Genomic DNA, 22815 nt, shown 5'->3' with positions numbered 1-22815 from the left:
AAACCATAACTCAAACTGACCTAACACAAAAAACCGAGTTTTATTATTAACAAACATATAAAACCAGAAGCTCTGAGGTCATTAACACAATTTAAAAATTTCTTAAACCAAAGGGGTAGAGAGAGAACATGATTAATTTCTAAAGCAGGGGTCAGCAAACTTATTCAGTAGAGGGCCGGTCCACTGTCCCTCAGACCTTGTGAGGGGCTGGACTATAATTTTTTTGGCGGGTGGGGGAATGAACAAATTCCTATGCCCCACAATGAAAGCACATATACTACTCATGTAAAAACACCAGGCAGGCCCCACAAGAGATGCATTTTAAATAAAAGGACACATTCTACTCATGTAAAAACACGCTGATTCCCAAACCACCCGTGGGCTGGATTTAGAAGGCGATTGGGCCGCATCTGGCCCCCGGGCCTTAGTTTGCCTACCCATGTTCTAAAGTGTACACTATATTGCTGAGTGGCAATTTAGAGATTTATGGAACCTCTTAAAAAGATATAGGAACGAGATATTGGCACACAGATTTTTTGCCAAGGATTGGAATAAAATCTTGGAAACTTAACCCTTAAAATCTGCCTCCAGTTTTCTTAGGGGAAATGCTCATAAATGATAGAAATGAGATTTTAGAAGAGAAACATATAGTAAACAGCAACTTAATTCATAAAATACAAGAGGTTGAAACATGAGCACACTCAAATGGGGCTCTACAAATTAACTGTTTTTTTAAGAAAATAATCACAATCCTCTTACTATTTCAGAAATTAACTTTATATTGAGTGACATAGCCTGTAGCTGGCTATAGATATACCAGGTCATGCATGTTCTAAACCAAACAAGTATATGACCTCAGGCACTATGTAACCTAAATAGTTTTGAACAACTTCTTGAATGGTCCAAGCCTCTAGGTAAGGACATTATTTCTCAAATATACAAAATTCTCACACAATGGGCTCCTCCTCTCCTCATCACAACACTATTAACGTGGAGGAATGTTTTGGAGAGGAAATACTTGAACAACTTTGGGATCAAAATTGAAATAGTTTGCTGTTTGGTTCAGCCTCAGTGAAGACCTGAGAAAGTGTTTTAAAAATAGGACGGCTTCAATTGTCTGCCTACTTTGAAACATTACTATAAGCACCAGCTGATATTTACCTTAACCATTTCTGAAGCTCTGTATTCCCTTTCGGTGAAATAATGACATCATTTTTCATGTTCACATTGTTAACGGAGATTAAAAGCAATTAAAATAAACTGCTTAAGAGCGTGTAATGTGGCTATGATCCCAATTTGCAGGAGAAGACTGAAGGAAGGTGCTAGTTTTGTTCCAAAAATTAATTATGCAAATTATGCAAGCATTCTGTCTTAAGAAAATAAATTGCATTCAAAAATTATCTAAAGGGAGGGGGGGCGTTCTGCAGTAATCCTCAGCTGCTGTGTGAGTGTTTTTTTAATGCTTATTTTTGAGGTGGCCAAGGAGCATTGAATGTATCTTTTCTTCCATTTGCATTATATTTACATTTTATTGAGGGAAGAAAAATGCAAAAGTTACATAGTTCCCATTTCTGATTAAACTATAACATGATGGCTATCAATTGAATGGGATAATACCAAAATGGTTTGAAATACCACGTTCCTTTATCACAACTCACTTAAGATGGATATGGGCTACAGAATGTTAGATTTGTCAATCCTTTCTTCTTAGTTGCTCCCTACTATTCAGCTGAGGCCTCATCAGAATAATATAACATTTTGGGGAAAATATACAGCCTAGTAAACCAGCACTGGAGGCTAAGATAGAGAAGATCTCCACAGCCACCATATATTTTCCTCTTGTGCTCAGATAGGTTGGAACAAATGAAAGCCACACACTGCAAAAAACCAGCATGCTGAAGGTGATGAACTTGGCTTCATTAAAACTGTCAGGTAACTTCCTGGCTAAGAAGGCTATAGTGAAGCTGGCAGTGGCCAGTAAGCCCATAAAGCCCAAGACACAGTAGAACATGGAGACTGAGCCTTCATTACATTCCAGAACTATTTCTTTAGTCACAGAGTGCATATCCAAATCTGGGAATGGGGGAGACATAGCCAGCCAAACACTACAAAGAACGGTTTGAATAAGGAAGCAGGAAAGAACTATGGAGGTGGCCTGTTGTTTCCCCACCCATTTCCTCATCCTGGAACCTGGTTTGGTGACTCTGAAAGCAAGGACCACAATGATTGTCTTGGCCAACACACAAGAAACTGCCACTGAAAAGATGATGCCAAATGCTGTTTGCCGAAGGAGACACGTCACTTTCTCAGGCTGACCGATGAATAGCAAAGCACAAAGGAAGGCGAGAAAGAGGGAGGTGAGGAGAGTGTAGGTGAGGTTCCGGTTGTTGGCTTTGACTATGGGAGTGTCTCGGTGCTTAATGAAGACCCAAAGCACCAAAGCTGTGATGAAAGAAAGGGAAAGAGCAAAAGCAGTCAAAGTGATCCCCAAAGGTTCTCTATAAGACAAGAAACTGATGTCCTTTGGAATGCATGAATCCCGTTCCATGTTTGGGTAATGATCTTGTGGGCACTGAAGGCATTCATCCATGTCTGAAAAATAAATAAATTCAAGCTTCTATGCATTGCAGCACAATTTTTTTTTCTACTAAAATAATCCAAAATAATGACAAAATATTAAATATGAGTTGAAAGGTATAATCCAAAAGATTCTTCTGCTTCCTTTCCCTATATCCAAGATTCAGCCACATTCAGTGATGATTTGCTTCCTTTTCCCCTCACCCTCCTCAATGCAAGATTTTTGGGTGAAACTCAGTTTACATGTTATCACTTAACATGAAAATTCTTGAGAATTTTACTTGCTCTTTACTTGTATATATGCCAGATTTTCATTGACTAGAAATAACTGATCAATTGATCCCTAAAAATAATTGTGGAATATGTTGGATTTCTGTCAAAAAGAGTAATTTGATAGGTATAAACTGGTGAGTACTGTGTTCCATAGTCAGAGAAGTGAAAAATTCTATATTTAGTTATGCTCCCATGCACACATTATTTCAATCACTTCTTTTAATATATAGTATTAATTTGTAAACATCAACTTGGTGTCTTGTTTATGACGAAGTGGAAAAAAATTTTGGGTTAACCTTTCTAAAAAAGCCAGAGGCCTTTTTACTAAGCATCATAGGCAATGACATTCCAAAAAAATTAAGAGAAATATTTTTATATGACACAGCAGCAGCCCAAAGATTGATAGCAATGAACTGGAAAGGAGAAAATTATCCAACCATAATGGATTGGCAAAACAAGTTACAGGAATATGTAGAAATGGTGCAAGTGACTAACAGCTTGAGAGGCAACACAAGGCAAGCATTTGCGCAAAAATGGGGGAAATATAACAGATATTTAGGAAATTACAACAGTGGTATAAAGTCTATAGCAGCATTTGATTGATACTGGATTAATGAAATATAAATCAAGTCAAAGGTTAAGTACTGTTCTAAGAATGTATTAGAAAGGAAACAAAGGATAAGCTAATAATGTTAGGTATATTCACAAGCAGAAAGAAAATACACATCAGGAAATGATAGGAAGTCCAATTATGTGGTGGTTTTTTTTAATCTATGTTAATAAATAGAGAAGAAAACAAGAGATAGTAGAAATATAAATTAAGTTTATTGTTTGTTAACAAATTCAGTATCTGAAGAAATGTGCATGCACACGAAAGTTCATATCAATAACAAACATAGTTGGTCTCTAAGGTGCTACTGGAAGGATTTTTTTTATTTTGTTTCGACTATATTTGTTGTATAAGATTGTCAATAAAGTATTAAAAAATAATACTAATAAAAGGGAAGGATCAATACACCTCTAGCTATTTCCAAAAAGTTCTTTTTTGTAACTCTGCAATCTTCAGTTTCCCCTTCAAACAATCATGATATCTTCTTCCAAAAGGGTGATGGTTTTTTTCTTTCCTTTTTGGTGCAAATAATAACCTCAATGACTTGGGACTGCTATGGTTAACTTTATCAGACTTTACCTCATATCAAGAACCACATTTTTCACTGAATTCTTAACTATTATCTCAACATAATGAAAATGAATGTCTTAATACCTGAGTGAAGGTACACTTGATAGGCTCTAGGCATGATATGCATTACCTGTTTGGTTGGAAAACTTCCCTTGTGGACACAGAATGCAATCATAGCAGCAAAATGGCTCCCCTTCCTTCTTTGCTTTAGAGTAACCCAAAGGGCATTTATCATTACAAAGAGAAAGGGGCTGCACCTGTCCACAAATGAAAGAAGAGAAGGTTTTCTCTTTTGCAAGCTTGTATATCAACATTGGGAACTATGAATAACTTTGGAAGTAATGGATATGGTGCAAAATACGAATGGACCTCACCTGGTTAAAATTGCTGGGCCACACGAAGGCTTCTTCCCAAATCCTCAACACTTCTTCTTGGGGAGCCATGGAGTCTATCTTTCCAACTTTGATTCTCTGAAAGGACTGATTTGGAAATGTGATCCAGTTTATAATATCAAATCCAGCCTCTATTTCTCCATTTTCATTGAAGGAAACCTTTTCCCCAACAGTGTTATTAAATACTATTCTCTTGACAAAGTAGTTAAGCTAAAGAAAGCGGGGATAAAGAAAAAACAATCAATGGATATGTCAAAGGCTGCGGATCATTCCCACTTCATCCCAAAACTCTTGAAAAACTTTACGCCTGGTAATCGTAGATATAGCGAGTGGGAGAAGTGGGAGAAGGCTATTGCCAGAATGTTCTGCTTGATGGCTTCCCCAAGCTGTCTGATTGTCTGCTATAGGCAGCCCTTCCTCCTTTGTTCTTAGTGTATTCAGGACATTACCTTCCACAACTCTTGATTCTGAAGTTTCACTCCTCCATTTACTATCACTCTGTCTTTGTATCTAGATGAATGCATGGCCTGCAATGCATGTGCTACTGCAAAGGCAGCTGTGTAGACACAGTAGCTGTGGCCAGTCATGCTCATTTCAAAAACAGAGGCAGGCAGACTCTCCAACTTTTCTTCTCCACTACAGATGTCTTTATCCTGTAGGTCTACCATAGAGTTGGCGAACTGACACCCAAATGCCTGCTCCCAGAAAACCCTAAGGAAGCCATCTTCTTTCTCTGAAGAAGGGTTTCTCAACAGAAGAAATTTCTGGAATCCTACAACCTCACTGGAGTGAACAGCAAAGGATATAGCACCATGTAGGAAGCCTAGGTCCCAATCTCTTTGTAAAGTAAAGGAAGTGAACTCCATCTGTGCTGTCATAATCCAAACTTTATCGTTTCTCTTTGTTGAGGGAAGCTCATGTGCTAAAACATGGGAGAATGCCCTCAGGATGAGCATGGTTTCAATTTCACCATGCATGACCAATGCATTGACAGTGCTCCTCATAATGCTTTCTTTCATTGCAAATCCTTCTTCCACCATCTTCTCAATATCACTGGTAAAAGACATTTTGGGAATTCTCGCTATGAAATCAAAGCAGATACCTCTCTGGGAAAATTTGTGGATCACATTTTGTTCAAATCTCTCTCCATTGTCATCCTGCCCAGAAATTACTCCAATCCATGTCCACTTGAAATATAGCAGTATCCGGACAATTGCCTCATATTGATGCTCCAAATTTGGGAACATTTGGTGATAGAAAGCAGCTTGGGTTTTCTTATCTATCACTGCCGGAGAGCCGTATATGATCTAATGGAAATTTTAAAAGTTATGTGAGGAGAAAAAGACCAATCAGGTGTGTTCAGAGATTCTGTGGTGTTTCGGAAAGGCATGTAGGAGTGGTGATGCAGAAGTGAGGTCTTTGTAGTGGAAATACACTATTGATGTCGATATGACAGTCCCACTATTGCATTTGTAGCACTCCTGCCTCCCCATCTGAAGCACTGTAATGACATCAGTTCAGGGAGGTTAGGTAAGCACCCCTAGTTGACCCTGCCATTACTGGTTGCTGCTCCACCAGGCCACAGAGTGTGAACGATACTTTAGATGATACTTTAAAGTTTTCATTTTTATATTAGCACTTTCCTTCCAGCTATTTAAGATCTATTTTGAGGAGTGCATGGTGGTTGGCAGGAAGCAATCAGGTTGGAATTGGAGCCAGGTCCTGGACTTCCGGGGAGAAGCCATAGCAGGTTGGTTGCATCTGTCATGAGCTCTTGACAGATGTAATAAAGTGGTGATTAATGATTGAGCAGTGATGGGAAACTGAGGGTCGGCCTCCTTCACCCCAAAATCTTAGGCTTCAAAAAGCAAGAAAGTATTGCAGACAAGTTTAAATGTAATAAACCAGAAGGGGAAGTTGGTGGGGGGATGCAGGGAATTTAATTAGTTATTATTTGTCATGATGTGATTATGGAAAAAACAATAATGTAAAACTCAATAAAAATATTTTTTTAAAAGAGAGCCTGTCTTCTCCTCCTGTCTCCCTCCATCTCTGTGCAGGTGATGCTGTTGCTGGTCCTGATCCCGCCTTCCCTCGTCAGAGACCCGGCTCCTTCTCACCTCTCTCCGCTCCCCCCCCCAGCACCTCTCACTCTCTCTTTCTCTTCTCAAACCAGCTGGGCTGCAGAGCTCTTTCAAGCCCAGCTTTGGAACCGTTGTCTTTCTGGTTGTTGAGGAGCATGCTGTGCTCCAGCTACCTTGGGGCCGCCATCGACCCAGATCAACCCTGTGATTGACTGATCGATCAGGATCGATGGGTCAGACATAGAGGATGTATAACAAGCTGTCTGATGGAGAAGGAATTCCTTCTCCTTTGATCTCCCCCTTAATTTAAATTGAGCACTACTAGCTTTTAGCTAAGCAGCTCTGACCCCTGTCTTTATAACTGATTTGATCAAATTAAAGAGAACTTCTGGTTCTAAGGATTTATTTGTTCTTGCAAACAGATGCATCAGACAAAATAACTATGCGTCTCCTCCTCCTGATTTGCTGTAATCTTACACAGAGAAATAGGGTAAGAACAATGAACACAGAATGACCAACAACGGAGAGAAATTTGAAGACAGAGAGGTCACTTCTGCAGCGATGAAGGAAGCAGTTAATGACAAAGTACAAAATCCACACTCTGCATTTGAGAAAAAGCCTTTGACAGTATTGAAAGTCATCTAGAGAAAAACAAAAATGAAGCTACAGTACTTAGTATGAAAAAGAAAAGAAAATCCTTCTACAAACTAACAGAGTTAACTGACCTCCTTGATCACTAATAAAATAGGAGGAGACATTGGATTTAATATTCCAAGACACTACAGAAGATAAAGCAGGAGATTAAAAATAAGTTCTTAATAACATGATGAGCAACAGAAATTCCAGAAGTCCTCATTACAGTAAGATATAGAAATTGTTCATAGCAGTCTAGCTTCCAAACAAAATAAGTGCAGTATTTTCCCATGATATTGTTTTTTTGCTTTGTCAAATTTATAACAAAATGTTATTTATATAATGCAGTTATTTCATCCTGCAATCCATAGAAATAATATGATTTACTTCCACTATGCAGAGAAGGGCAGTTTCAAAATTATCATTTATTATTGGCTTTCTCACCTTCAGTTTACTGTTGTACCTTTACAGGCTACTACAATTTAAATATTGTGTTACAGGATTCAATAATTACATTGGAATTCCGCTTAAGATCCTTTGGATATTGTTCCTTGTTATTCTTAATGTTCTATTTTAATTTTTGAACACTTGCAACTTCGACTGGAGACAAGTTGACTGAAAGCAATATATTTGCTGATCATCTGGAGTTCGGTAATCTTTTTTACTATATGTTGGAATTTGTTATTTATTTGACAGTGTTGCATGAAATACCTCATTTTCAATTATCTATTTTATATGTCTGACGTTATCCAAGGTCATACCTTGAAATGTTAAAGGTTTTAGAAATCAAAGTGCAATCATCTTATCTGTGGAATCTTATGCACAATCACACAGCAAATTGATTAGATACTGGATACCAATTGCTGTGAAGTGTGGAGAATGATATTGTGCTCATGTCCTGCTTGTGGACTTCCCAAAGGCATTTGATTGGCCACTTTGAGAACAGAATGCAGGATTAGATAGGCACCTGGCTTGATGCAGAAGGAGTTTTTTAATACTCTGACTTCTGGAAACCTCACATGACAAAACATTGCAAATAAAACTTCTGAAAGGAAACTGTTTACATGTAAACGGACGAGCAAATGCCTTGTTAACCTCACCTACTGCATTCATACATCTTACCTGTGGAATCTTATAGATGCTTGGGATATCTCCCACGTGGTGACAGACTTCAGAGACAGGTCCCCCAATGACTGCTTCTGGATTGTTCTGTCTATTACATTTGTAGTTGGGGGTTAATTTGCCCAGTGTGGAGAAGAGTTCCAGTGAGGCATGATAGGTCCACCTTGCATCAAAATAGCTGTTATAGATATGGAATCCCAGGGTGACATTCGGTAAAATGTGTGGGTTTTCATTGATCTCCTTGACAGCAAATATCAAGGCCAGGATATGTTGGTAGATGTGGGTCATCACCCTGCAAACAGAGTTACTTGCACTGTGAGAGTGGATTTGCTGCCCAATATGACATATGCGTCTCTTAATCCATGCATTATTGCTAAATACATTATAGTATAATGGTTCAGATCTAAGTATGCATGAGGGACTATTGTTACATGCAGTTGTGCTCACCAGCACAATGCTGATACAGCATTCAGAACATCTTGGGAATTCCTCACAGTCCAATAGCTCTGCAGATTTTGAAGGTATTTAATTACATACCATGATACTCCAAGTAAATGCACTGAAATAACTGAACTAAGTAACCCAATTCCCTTCATTTCAATGGGTTTACTCTGAATATGACTTAGCTGATTATCACCTTTAGTGTTGTTCTTCAAAACGGGGTCAAATATAAATAAAATCAAATGTAATGAAAAAAATGAAGGCGCCCAAAAGATTTTAAAGCAAAGATTATGGGACAATGCACACAGTGACTTGCGATCTCGATCACACACAGTCTGTAGTCCGCTGGCAGTAGGAGTTCAATATGGGTATGTCTTTAAGTTAACATCTTACATTAAAAACCTGACAGTACCTAACTACCGAAGGCTTTTCACCAAAGCCAGACTAAATGTCTTTCCCTCTGCAGTGTTGGATGGCAGGTTGAGAGGAGTTCCCTACCAGGACAGACTTTGCTCGTGTGCTCAAGACATCGATTCCATAAAACATATTTTGTTGCATTGTGCAAAATATGAGCAGGCCAGGGCTGAACTGATACTATCCTTGCCGGTACCTTTCCCGGGAAAATCAGAGGCTCACTATGTCAGGTTCCTACTGGAAGACCGGACAAAAGCTAGAACGTTAGCAGTGGCAAAGTTTTTATCGGTGGTTGCAAGAACAAATGAGCCCTATATTTTAAACAAAATGCTTGATTAACCTGGAGGTAGGCTGTATGAATTGTGTATTGATTTGTAATGATTTGTTGGGTCTCTGGACCGTAATAAATTACAAACAAAAAACAAAATAACTTAGGAACATAGGAAGCTGTCCTCTAGCTCAAAGTGTCTCCACTAACTGGCCATGGGTCTCTGACATTTTCTCTCCCCTACCTCAAGATGTCAGGGATTTGAAACAGTGACCCCCTCTGGACAATGAAGATGCTCTATGTTGAAGTGACAGCAACTTCCATTTATCAATACTTTCACAGCAAATAAACAATCCAGAGAAAGCAATAAGCATAGTTGGTCAAAAATAAAAAGGACCAAAATCAAAAATTAATCCTCATCTCCAGTCACTGCTCTCTCATGGCTTCTTCCTTACAACCTGGAAATTCTTAAATACTCCTAAGCAGTATTATCATCTCAAAGCTGAAGGGTAATGTGGCATAGCTAGGATAGAAACAGGGCATTCAGATACATGGCATTACAAAGGAACTTTAAAAAAAACCAAAGACTTACACGGTGTCTTCAAAGATGTCATTAGAAGGCAGTTTTCTGAAAGAGATTGGAATGGAAAATCTATATATCTGAGCTATAATGCTGGCAATGATGTAGTCTCCTGGTTGGTAAAACTTGTGGAGAATAGGAAGAGAGTTGCTGACACTGCATTTGATGTCAGGCGTCTTGTATGCCACCAGAGGCAAAAAGACCAGGACTGCCAATGGCAGTAGCTTCTGTGACAGAATTCCTTCACTACACCCATTCTCTTGCCTCCACATTATACCCTACTGGGTTCTGTGTTGAGTCTCACAGCCTGATTTGAATGGCCCCACACAGGATGATGTGTGGCTCTGACTGTGCCATCTAATATGTCCATGATCAGATTTACAAAACCCTCACACCAAATTGGATGGGGGATAGTTATGGAATCCTTGTGTCTTGTAGTTTTTGTCATGGTTACTACAGCTGCCTTGAGACCTGGAGAAGTAGCAGCATGTAATCAAAATTAATTAGATAATTATAAGGGAGGTAAGCGCCTATTCAGAATTACAATTTCTGTGAGACCTTGCAGAATAAACCATGTATCTCCCCGGGATAGCAAGAGATATTGAGGCGTCTACTGAGTTACATCAACAAAAGGCCTTCCGTATAATGAGATATTCAGAAGAAGATAGTACCACAAGAGAAGTTTTCATTGGCTTCAAAGTTGACATTTTATTCATTTATTCATTAATATTATTGCATCTTTATACATAGAAAGAAACCAAAGGGGTAGAAACAAAAAGTTTTAAAGCCCTCAGGACACAGATTCCAAGCTGAGCTGAGTTTTATATCAACCAATTGAGAAGGAGTGGAGAGTTTAGAGTTAGACCCTTATGGTTAAACTGTCAGATAGGAATTGGGAAGCACTTAGATAGAGCTTAAACGTCAGATATGGCTCAGACAGGGATTAGATTAGAGCCTCAAAAGTGCTTTATTTGGGGCTAGCTAGGCAAGGTAACCTAGAGTATGAAAGTTCCTAGAAGGGGCTGCCAGTGGGATCCTGGCTTCATGAAGCATAATAGAGAAAAATCTATGAGAAATCAGTTGAATCCTGAACATTTTAAGTGAGAGTTTTAAGGGTGGACTAAACTCGGCTCCAGTTTTATGAAATATCCTATTATCCTCGAGACTATTAAAGCACCTATTAAAAATTGGATGAATATAAATAAAAATAATAAGGATGACTCCTATCAGTTTGAGAAATTAACAATATGGGCCAACCCAAAATTAAAAATTGGAAATCAAGTAATAATTTGGCAAAATTGGATAAAAAAGGTATTTTGACATTGAATCAATTAATTGATGGAAATTACAAATTTGTGGAATATAAGACTTTGCAACTAAAGTATGGATTAACCAGTGAAACACAATGGCAATGCATCCAATTGAAACATATGTTGGAAAGGCAGTTTGTCCCTGACGCTATAGCAGCATTGGAAACACCCATGCTGCTACAAGATTTAATCTCTGCAACAAAACCCCAAAACTCTACACTTGCACTATATAAAACCCTACTCAACATGAAGAAATATGATTTAGAATATGACAGACAAAAATGGAGTGAAGCGTTAGGGGTACAGATAACAAATGATATATGGGAGTCATGTATAAAATCAACAGAAATAGCTTCTATGGATCTAAGACTAAGACTTATTCAACAGAAAAAAAATTCAGAGTCCACTGGACTCCAGCAAAACTATACGAGAAGAAAATAACAAGTGCAGACAACTGCTGGAGATGTGGGAGTAAAAATGCAAATTTAGTACATATGATGATTAACTGCCCGATGATAAGATCATTTTGGTGCGAGGTGAGGATATTTACAGCAAGAGTAATAAAAAGAAATTGTTATTTAGGGGAATTGAATATAATTCTAAATTATATTCCGGAAACATGGGAGATTTCAAGGGGTAAAAAAAAAATGGATGTACAGTACTGTTCTATATTAGAAGCAAAAAAACCCTTGTTTTGAGGAATTGGAAGAGCCGCAAAAAGATTCCATTGAGCACATGGATTGATAATATGGACAGATTAGCTACATACGAACAAATTACATGTTGACGCCAAACAAGAATGGATAGATATGAAGAAATCTGGAACGAATATTTAAGCGATAAGGTGGATAGTGGGGGGAAGTAGGGGGAGGAGAGAGAGGTGGGAAAATATTGTTTAAAAAGGTGTAGTCATAGGTATATCAGTGTATCCAAATCTGAATTGTCAAATTGTGTTATTATTGTTATTATTGTTTTTGTTGTATGTGTCTTTTGCGGTTGTTGTTTGTATCGAAAAAATGATTAAATAATTTTTATTTTTTTAAAAAAGTGAGTTTTAAGTAATGTTCTTCACCATTTCTGTAAAGAGTTTTGACTGAAACAAAATGTAGCGCCTTATCAGAATAACAATTAAGTCATAACCCTTACCATGTATGTTTAAATGAAATTCCAGATTGGTTTAGATTATTGCAGCTTTAGGATGTAGACTAAGTGCTTAAATAAGTGTGTCCCCTGACACTTGCCCTTCTTCGCTCCTTAGAGTTTGTCATAGAGGGTTGGCTGTGGGTCCAGGCACTGATTTCATAGAATCATAGAGTTGGAAGAGACCACAAGGGCCATCGAGTCCAACCCCCTGCCAAGCAGGAAACACCATCAGAGCACTCCTGACATATGGTTGTCAAGCCTCTGTTTAAAGACCTCCAAAGAAGGAGACTCCACCACACTCCTTGGCAGCAAATTCCACTGTCGAACAGCTCTTACTGTCAGGAAGTTCTTCCTAATGTCTAGGTGGAATCTTCTTTCTTGTAGTTTGGATCCATTGCTCCGTGTCCGCTTCTCTGGAGCAGCGGAAAACAACCTTTCTCCCTCCTCTATGTGACATCCTTTTATATATTTGAACATAGCTATCATATCACCCCTTAACCTCCTCTTCTCCAGGCTAAACATGCCCAGCTCCCTTAGCCGTTCCTCATAAGGCATCGTTTCCAGGCCTTTGACCTTTGATTTGTATTATTAGTATCAACCTCGAGTTTCCTTTCAAGCCTATTCCTAACCTACCCAGTTTTCCAACTCCTCCCTCCCTCAGTAGTTATTCCACAGTCTGTAATTTTTTTATTTTTTCTGAAAACATATGTATGTTGTCGAGCTTATACAAACATCTGCTTCTGGGTCCCCAGTTGAGGTAGCTGACCAGGTTGAGGAGGTTAAACTACATAGCCCTGACTGATCTGGGATGAGGATATTGTGCTGGCAGAGCTCAGCAAGAGCATTCCAAGGTCCACCTATTCCAAACCCCTTCTTCCCAGCAGATTTTGGGTCCAAAGCAGTGAGAGAGAATGGGGAAAGTCAGCAATATTTCCTGATAGAAGTAACCTGGTCTGCATATTCAGAGAACTACAAAATTCCGTTTGTCTCTAACATCAGCCAAACCCGTAGTAGCTCCACTGAAATGAATAGTCATGATTAAATAAGCTTCATGCATTTTCAGGAGTTTTATTGAAGCAGAATTTAGTTAGATCCAGCCCTAAATTCCTATCCATACAATACGCAATTCAATTCATTTTCATGTATATGGACAAAACATAACACAAAAGCATATATAACATTTATTTATTGCACTGAGTGTAGAGCTCAGCTAGCACAAATGTGGCTGAGAAAGCAAAGTACTACCAGAGAGTCAGAAGATTTTTCAGGACTGCAGTTGGATCAGCTAATAACTGGGATGAGATTAGGGCCTCTAAAGAGCTTTATTAGGGGATAGTAAGGCAGGGCAACCTAGAATATGAACCAGTTTAGTCCCGAACACGTTAAAATCAGAGTTTTAAGTTATTGTCTCTGTAAAGCGTTTTGGCAGAAATGAAGTGTTTCAAAGTAACAATTAAGCTATAACCCTAATCAAAAGTGTTTAATGACATCCCAGGCTTGTTTAGGTTATTGCAGCTTTGCAAGCTGCTTTAACAAGTCTGCTCCCTTGACCCTGGCCCAGCTTGGCTTCCTAGAACGTATCATAGAGGGTTGACCGTGTGGGTCAGTATTAGTATTATTATTAGTACTGACCATCAAACAAACAGTCAGCCTACCACTCCCGCACATAGATACATTAAAGCCAAGAGGACACAGAAATACATTTCAAACATCCTGCCTACTTCTAAAAGGCCACAGATAGTTAAAGGCTAAAGTCCTGGTTATGGAGGAAAAATTTGGACTGCCCTCTCCTTAGAGATAGCATTCCACAAACAAGCAGCTGCTATTGCAGAAAAAGCCCGTTCTCGTGTTGCTACCCTCTGGACCTCTCATGGAGGAGAAATGTGAAAATGGGCCTCAGGTGATGATTGCAGGGTCCTGGTTAGTTCACACGAGGAAATGCAGTTTTTGAGGTATTGTGGTTCTGATCCATTGAAGGTTTTATAACTCAAAACCAGCAGTCTGATTGGTCCTGATCTCCAGCAAAAGCATTATATAGGCTTTCCCTTCCCTTTGCAAGGGCTCATGGGACATCTTTTTCCCATGCGTCTTTTGCACTGAGAAGGTACCAGGCAAAACCTTGCCCAGCATTTTGCTGCAATCTATGGGCCACCAGCACTGCCAGGCAAGAAGAAGAAGAAAAGTTTGGATTTGATATGCCGCTTTATCACTACCCGAAGGAGTCTCAAAGCTGCTAACATTCTCCTTTCCCTTCCTCCCCCACAACAAACACTCTGTGAGGTGAGTGGGGCTGAGAGACTTCAACGAAGTGTGACTAGCCCAAGGTCACCCAGCAGCTGCATGTGGAGGAGCGGAGACGTGAACCCGGTTCCCCAGATTATGAGTCTACCGCTCTTAACCACTACACCACACTGGCAAAGGCAAAGGCATAGGCATCACACACTTATTGGGTGTGGAACATGGCTTAGAGGTATAAAGTGACTATGAATTTAAGATCTAAAGCTTGACAGTATACTGGTAGTAGCAATAGGGTGCTTGCTCAGGAACAATGCTTGATATAACTTGCAATCCATCTTGATGGGGAACATTGGCAGAAAATGATTCAAAATCTATTTATGTTGTGGTTGTTCCCCCTAGGAAACATTTAAGTGTTTTATATACAGATACTAACGCAGATAGAATTGCCGTGCAGAGTTGCCTTATATATACAGTGGTGCCTTGCAAGACGAAATTAATTCGTTCCGTGAGTTTTTTCGTTGTACGAGTTTTTTTGTCTTGCGAAGCACCACTGCATTTAAACACTGACAACAGCGGAGAGGGGCAGGGAGAAGCAGGACAGCTGCTGCAGCCGGTACCTCAGACTCACCCGTGCGTTGTGGCCACCGTGCAACGCGGCTGCTGGAGGGCGGCAGGGCTCAGGAGCGCGACTCCAGGGAGAGAGAGGTGCTGGCAGCAACGGCTCTCTGAGGGGAGAGCGCGAGGGGGGTGGGCAGCGGCGCGAGGCACTAACCGTCAGCCGGAAGGTGGGAGGGAGCCGGAGGAGCAGGGAAGCGAGCGTGTGTGCGTGCAGTGACCGTCGCCATGACACGAGAGGCAGGGCCGTTTCGTCTAGCGAAGCAAGCCCTTAGGAAAATCCGTCTTGCACAGCACCTCAGAAAACGAAAAACCCTTTCGTCTAGCGAGTTTTTCGTCTTCCGAGGCATTCGTCTTGCGGGGTACCACTGTATATAGCATACCAAGCACTAGGGCAATGCAGGAGTTGCAGTGCATGGCTAAATGGAAACAACTGGGGTTCGGCTGATGTGACATTAAGGGAAATGAAAAGGTACAGATAGGAGGGGGAAACTGGAAGCTAAAAATTTCCTCTCCTGGGGGTGGAAGAGTAGTAGAACAAGAGTTTTACAGTAACTTTTGGGTTAGAGATTGAAGTTGCAGCTGCGTCTGGGGTTACTTGCAATAAATCAAGAAAGTGTGTGTGTAGAAATATTTTCACGAGAAAGAGAAACTTCCCAATTAAAAACAAAATATATTTCCTTGTAGGGGTAGACTTCTGAAGAATTGTGCTTCCTGGTCCTAACAAACTCATAGAAAGTATAAAAGATGGATAAAAGGGGAAGAGGAGAAAATGAAAAGGTCTCTGCCTAAATTGAAGAGGTAGTAAGCTGGAAAAATATATAGCTGTATAATTTTGCTGCTGCACAGCTTGTGGGTGGTTATGAGAGGTCCTCTAGAAAATTGGATTCAGATGACTCAAGTTCTTCTATTTGGGAAGTGGCATTGATTCTTTCCACGAGAAGTGAGATTGTACCCAAGGTGACCGAGGCTAAGAAAATAAAGAGGCACATTCGAACGAGCATGAACTTCAGCTGAACTGGGGCTTTGTACTTTCAGAATTCTTCATTCCTTCTTCTTACTAACTGCCCCTTGCTGTTCAGCTCAGGCTTTAGTAGAATGATGTAGCATTTAGGGGAAAAGATGCAGCCCAGTAATCCAGCACCGGAGGCCAAGATGGAGAAGATTTCCACAGCCACCATGTATTTCCCCTTTGTGCTCATGTAGGCTGGGACAAAGGTCACCCAAACACTGCAGAAGACCAACATACTGAATGTGATGAACTTGGCTTCATTGAAACTGTCTGGCAACTTCCTGGCTAGGAAAGCCACAATGAAGCTGACAGTAGCCTGGAAGCCCAGGAAGCCCAGGACACAGCCGAACATGATGACTGAACCTTCATTGCAGCCCAGAACAATCTCTTCAGCCATTGTGTTCATGTCTACATCTGGGAACGGGGGCGATGTTGCCAGCCACACCATACACTGACTAGTTTGAATCAGGGAGCAAAAAAGAACAACAGAAACAGCCAGTCTATTCCCCACCCATCTTCTCAGGCTGGACCCTGGCTTGGTGGCCATGAAGGCTAAAAGCACTATGACAGTTTTGGCCAAAATGCAAGAAACTGCCACGGAGAAGATAATGGCAAAGGCAGTTTGTCGAAGGAGGCACGTCCCTTCCTCAGGTTGGCCAATGAATAGCAGAGGGCAGAGGAAGGAAAGCAGGAGGGAGACAAGGAGGTTGTAGGTGAGGTTCCTGTTGTTGGCTTTGACTATGGGGGTATTGTTGTGCTTAATGAAGATTCCCAGCACAAAAGCTGTGATGAAAGAAAAGCAAAGAGCAATAATGGCCATACTTATTCCCAAAGGTTCACCATAAGACAAGAATATTATATTTTTTGGAATACATAAATCCTGCTCACGGTTTGCATAATGATCGCTTGGACATTGTAAACAGTCATCCATGTCTGGGGACAAAAACAGGCTTTAGTAAAACCAATCTGCTTTTTTCTTCTTCATGACTTGCCTCCTCTACCACTTATTCATCTCTTTACATTCCTCTGTAATTTAAAATTTGCATCCCTTACCTGTCAGGTTGGAAATCTTCCCTTCTGGGCATGAAACACAACCATAGCAGCAAAATGGTTTCCCTTCGATCTTAGTCTTCCTAGAGCCTGGATGGCAGAATTCATTACATACAGAAAGGGGCTGTGCCTGTACAGACATGAAATCAGCGAAAGTCTGAGACAATTGTATCCACTATGTCAAAGGGGCATTTTGTCAAAAATGCACACATCCTGTTCAGACTGGCTAAGGCTATTCCATGAATCCTTTACAAATGCATAAGAAATATTTTTGGCAAATAATTACACTTACTCCAGGATTTGGCCGACATGTTTCCCACTCAACAGAACACTTTGCCACAATCATCCATCATTTTATGAATTTCTCAGTTTTGTGTGGGTACATGTTGATTAATCTTTCATTATATTTTTAAAATATCAAATGACATTCAAAACTGGAGGTTAATAGTTTAGTATTAAATGGGTCTAACCACTAAGTAGGTATTCACAGAATGAGAGCCTTAGAGTCCAAGATTTTGCAAAGTAATTTTCCTTCCATTAATTTAGGTGTGTATTGACCATACCTGGTTAAATTTGGTAGGCCATACAATATCATTAGAAGAAATGTTCAACGTTTTCTCTTTGGGAGCAATGACATCTATCTTGCCAAGTCTGACTCGAAGAAAGGAGTGGTTTGGGAATGTTACCCAGTTGATAATATCAAATCCAGCTGTTAATTCTCCATTTTGATCAAAGGAAACCTTTTCCCCAGCACTGTTGTTAAAGGAGACCCTTTTAAGGAAGTCATGGAGCTAAATTAAAACAACAGGGAAGTCAACAAACTACGTTTTAGCGGCCCCCTTGAAAGTTCATATTCACTCATAATGATAGTAAAGCACCCTGCTAGTGCAGTAAATCTGATATACCCTATATTAACATCTTCATCATCATCACCCATCAGATTTTAATGAGCTATATCCCCATCATCCGGATATCTGCCAAGTCATAAAAAATCACATGAGGAAAAGACCTGGCAACATAAGTGTTGAGAAAGCAGTCAGCGATCTGGCATGAATTCAGTTTCCCTGTTCTTGAAGGACAAAGTGCAGAGACTATAGGTGCTCCTAGATCAAACTGTGTTGCTGGAGAAGCAGGTTTCCTTACTGGCTGGGGGTGGTTTTCAACAACTTTAATATATGAATAAGGATCTAGTGGTATTTTGCCAAACCTTAGGTAAACACTGTGCATGTGAACTCTTTTTGGAGTTGGGTTCCAAAATGTTTTTAAAAGTAACAAGTAGAAACATACCATTCTTTTTCCCAAACAATAGCAAAAGTATGCCAGCATCAGCCCTGGTGGCCTCTCTTGCACCACTCCATTTTCCTGAACTTATGATGTGTTGATGATGGCATGCATGAACTCTCCTGAATCTCTGGGCTCAAGAAATTACCTGCCATGGTTCTTGATTCAGAAGCTTCCCTCTTCCTCCATCCATCTTTGTTGTGTGTTTCAATTTGAATGACTGCATGGATTGCAAAGCATGTGCTACAGCAAAGACTGCATTGTACACACTGTAGCTGTGGCCAGTCAGGCTCATTTCAAAGACAGACGCAGGAAGTGTCTCCAGCTTCTCGTCCCCCGTGCAGATTTCTCCAGCCTCCCATTGTACCTCACTTTGGGGGAATATACAATTAAAAGCCTTTTCCCAGAAGATCCTAAGAAATACATCTTCTTTTGCAGAGAAAGGATTTCTCATCTGAATGAATTTCTGGAATCCTAGGACCTCCTTGGCATGAACTGCAATGGATAAAGCACCATGGATGATGTCTATGTCCCAAGTATTTTGGATGTGAATTGATGTGAATTCCATCTGTGCGGTCATAACCCAGACTTTTGTCTTCCTTGTAATATCCTCTATTTCTAAAACCTGCGGAAGCATTCTCAAGCATATCATAGTATGAATTTCACCGTGTAGAATCACAACGTTGGCAGTGGTATCTATAATAATCTTATATGTTTTAATCCACTCAACGAACGTGTCAGCAACATCCTCAGTAAAATAGAGTGATGGTAAAGCTTCTACAAAGTCAAAGCAGATGCCACTCTGGGAAAACTCAGGAAGCACAGTCTGGACAAAATACTGCCCATTGTCATCATCTATGTAAACCACCCCGATCCACGTCCACCTGAAAAACAACAGCAATTGTAGAATCCCAGCATTCTGTCGGTCCACATTTGGGAACATCCTCTGGAAGAAAGCTCCTTGAGCATGACCTTTAATCACAGGGGCAGAGCCATACCCGACCTATAAATATGCATAAAGAATGTTGTTTTACATAAATTCTATTTATTTCCTTAGTAAATAAGAACTTTTGAACAAGTTTCTCTAGCATGATGCTTTCCATCTCTGAATCAGTAAAGTCCCCCTAACAGGCACCAGAAGCATGACTGAATTCTTAAAGTCCAGGACTTCAGGAGCAAATCTTACCTGTGGGATTTTGAAGATACCGAGAATGGTTACCATGAAAAAACAAACGTCTGAATTAGGTCCCCCAATGACAGCTACAACGTTATCCCCCACATCACACTTATAGTTTGGGATGAATCTTCCCCATGTGGAGAGGAGTTCCAGTGAAGCCAGATAAGTCCTGCTAGCAATAAAATGGCTATTGTAGATGTTGAAGCCCAGGGTCAGGTTGGATAACATCTGTAGATTCTCATTTATCTCCTTTACAGCAAATACAAAGGCCAGGATGTGCTGGTAGCTCTGAGTAATCAACCTGCAATTAGATTTTTATACTGTGTAAGAGTGTTTCACATTTAGAATACAGGACGTGGTGCATCTCTATTCAAAGAATCTCTGAATTTTACCCCAATAAATATCTCTTATTTACAAACCAGACATATGCATTCATGTGCAATGTTCAAAAGCTAGGGGGTGGGTGGCACTGTGCGCTGTGTTACAGGGTGAGGTCTGTCTAGCTTCTGCCAATATCAGTTTAAAAGCACACCAGTGCAAGTAGATCAATAGGTGCCGCTCGGCGGGAAGATAAGCAGTGTTTCCTTGTGCTCTGGCTTCTGTCACAATCCTCCATGTGCCAGTAATTGTTTAGTCATGCTGGCCACATAACCCGGAAAGCTGTCTGAGGACAAATGCCGGCTCCCTCGGCCTGAAAAGTGAGATGAGCGCTGCACGCCATACTCACCTTTGACTGGACTTAACCATCCAGGGGTCCCTTACCTTTACCTTTTTTACTTTATTCAGAAACCAGACATATGCATTCATGTTCAAAAGCCAGGTTCATACATGTAAATGCTACTGATATTAAATTTGTTTTATGCAGATGTGAGCTCCTTTGTGTTGATATATTATTATACTTTCTACTAGGCTGATCAGCTCTCAAAGGGTGAGGTGACAATGATATAAATGCTACTAAAATTGATCAAAGACCATAAAGAAACTTGAAGGCAAAGCAAAGTTAAATGGGAAACCATAGAACCTGCAGCGGAGGGGTGGTCCAGTCCAGAAAATCCAACACAATTATGGTGAGACCTAAATTGCAAATCCAGTCTCAGCAAACCTCTTGTGAATATAGAAGAAAATTATTTACCAGGAGAAAGCTGGTTCAAGATTTACAATGCCTCATTTAATTGTGAAAAGATTTTCATTTGTAATCAGATCACACTTTTATGGTGTCTTTCTATATATTAAATAAATTTTGTATGGATTGTATATATGGATTTTGAAGAAGAAGAAGAAGAATGTTTACACCTGTCAATATATAATTTCGAGTGACAAAGATAACTAAAAACAGCTATAGCAAAAGTTGCAAAATGTTTGATGCAAAATATTATAAAGGTAGAGAATAATCTAGTCACAGCTCTAAAATATGTCTGAAGCTCATGGCCAGTCATTGAGTCTTGGCTGTTCTAACTACAAAAAATTAACACAGGTACATTTTCTTGATTCTAAAGGAATCAAATTCTTACAAGATGTCGTCAAGGAGTTCTTTAGAGGGATGTTTTTTGAAGTTTATAGGGTTGGAAAATGTGTAGATCTGAGAAATGATGGCAGCAATGGTTAGGCCTCCGGAATGATAATAGTTGTGGTTTACTGTGAAAGGTTCACTCATATTACACTGAGCAACATTAAGGTCCCTCATTTTGCATGAAACCTATCTGAATATCGATATTCCCATTCCCTCATTGCTATTCAGTTACGTGTCTTTAAGTAACACAGCCTAACTTGAATGGCCACTCAGTTGACCTATTGGCAGCCAATACTACAATACCACTTATGGTCCCCCGCCTGTCTTAAGCCCTGCTCTGAATAACAACAGGATATTAATCACACCCATCCACATTGGGTCATTGTTATCATAGTAGCTCCTGGAACTCCCTTGGGACTTACAGAAAAAGTTGAAGTAATCATGGTCAATTGGATAATTCTTAGGTAGATAATCATGGATGCAGAATTAGAGGTTCTTTGCAAGTTGCAGGTGCAAACAAGCCTATTGTGTGTTTTTTAAGAAGTTTCATCTGGTCCACCTGTGAAGAAACATTTCTGCACTGTTAAGATATGACAGGCACCCACCATTGGTGCTTTCCAGGAATAATGGAAGTAATTCTTCTTTCAACAAGCATTTTCAGCCAGGTGGAATGGTCTCAGCTTTAGATGTTTATTTTGTATTGTTTTTCTAACTTTTTTTTTTAAAAAAAATTTACATCTTTTAAACTGTTTTACTTGTTCACATGTAAAACAAATGCAATTGTTGACGTACCATTACAAATTGATAGACTAAATAATGATCTTTCCACTTGATTCCATTTCTTTCTCCAGCATTGTTTTTATTGTGCCTTCCCATCAGTTTTCTCTCTATTTTGTTACATCTATCAATAACTTATATTTTTTTCATTAGATCCCAATTGTTTTCATTTTCTACTATTGCTTTTAGCATGTAGAAAACCTGCTTAAATAAGTCTGCTCCCTTGACCCTGGCCCAACTTGGCATATCATAGAGGGTGGACTGTGTGGGTCCAGGCACTGATTAGTATGATTATTAGTACTTGATGTTCTTAAATGGGCCTTCCCACCACCGTTTTCTCTTTATGCTTTATTACATTACATCTATTTTTTTTGCTAGATCCCCACTGTTTTCATTTTTCTATTACTTTCCGCACATTGTCTCCCATGTTAGAACAAATATTGAGCCCAATGCTTTCCCAAAGGAAAAACCTTTCCATTTGGTTGAAGGGTGTTCTCAGAGCCAAGCATCCCTGAATGGTCATTGCTCACTAATATTCCTTCTTCCTCTTGCATTTTCCATGATCACTCAGCCAGCTGTGGCATACTAAAGTAACTCACCCAGATTACAGATGACAGAGCTTTTTGTTAAGCATGGCAACGAAATTCTGGTCTTAGATATACTGTATGCTGTAGGTCATGCACTTTCTAAACCAGCCAAGTATTTGTGATCAGGCAGTACGTGACCTAAGTAGTTTTG

At 39.8% G+C, this 22815-nt stretch overlaps 1 protein-coding gene across 1 annotated transcript; it reads right to left on the bottom strand.

Moving 5' to 3' along the window:
• Nucleotides 1-1693: 1693 nt before the first annotated feature.
• On the bottom strand, nucleotides 1694-16688 carry LOC310662251 (vomeronasal type-2 receptor 26-like; the record flags this gene model as incomplete). The annotated part of the gene is made up of 3 exons (XM_083409024.1): nucleotides 1694-2592; nucleotides 4161-4287; nucleotides 16593-16688. 3 exons carry the CDS (start codon nucleotides 16686-16688, stop codon nucleotides 1694-1696), a joined length of 1122 nt encoding a protein of 373 aa, XP_083265150.1.
• Between the last annotated feature and the right edge of the window lie 6127 nt (nucleotides 16689-22815).

Source organism: Podarcis tiliguerta (assembly GCF_965153285.1).
Source record: "Podarcis tiliguerta genome assembly, chromosome: 13".
Lineage (NCBI taxonomy): Eukaryota > Metazoa > Chordata > Lepidosauria > Squamata > Lacertidae > Podarcis > Podarcis tiliguerta.
Note: the sequence above shows the minus strand (reverse complement) of the source record. Positions and strands in the feature narration are given on the sequence as shown.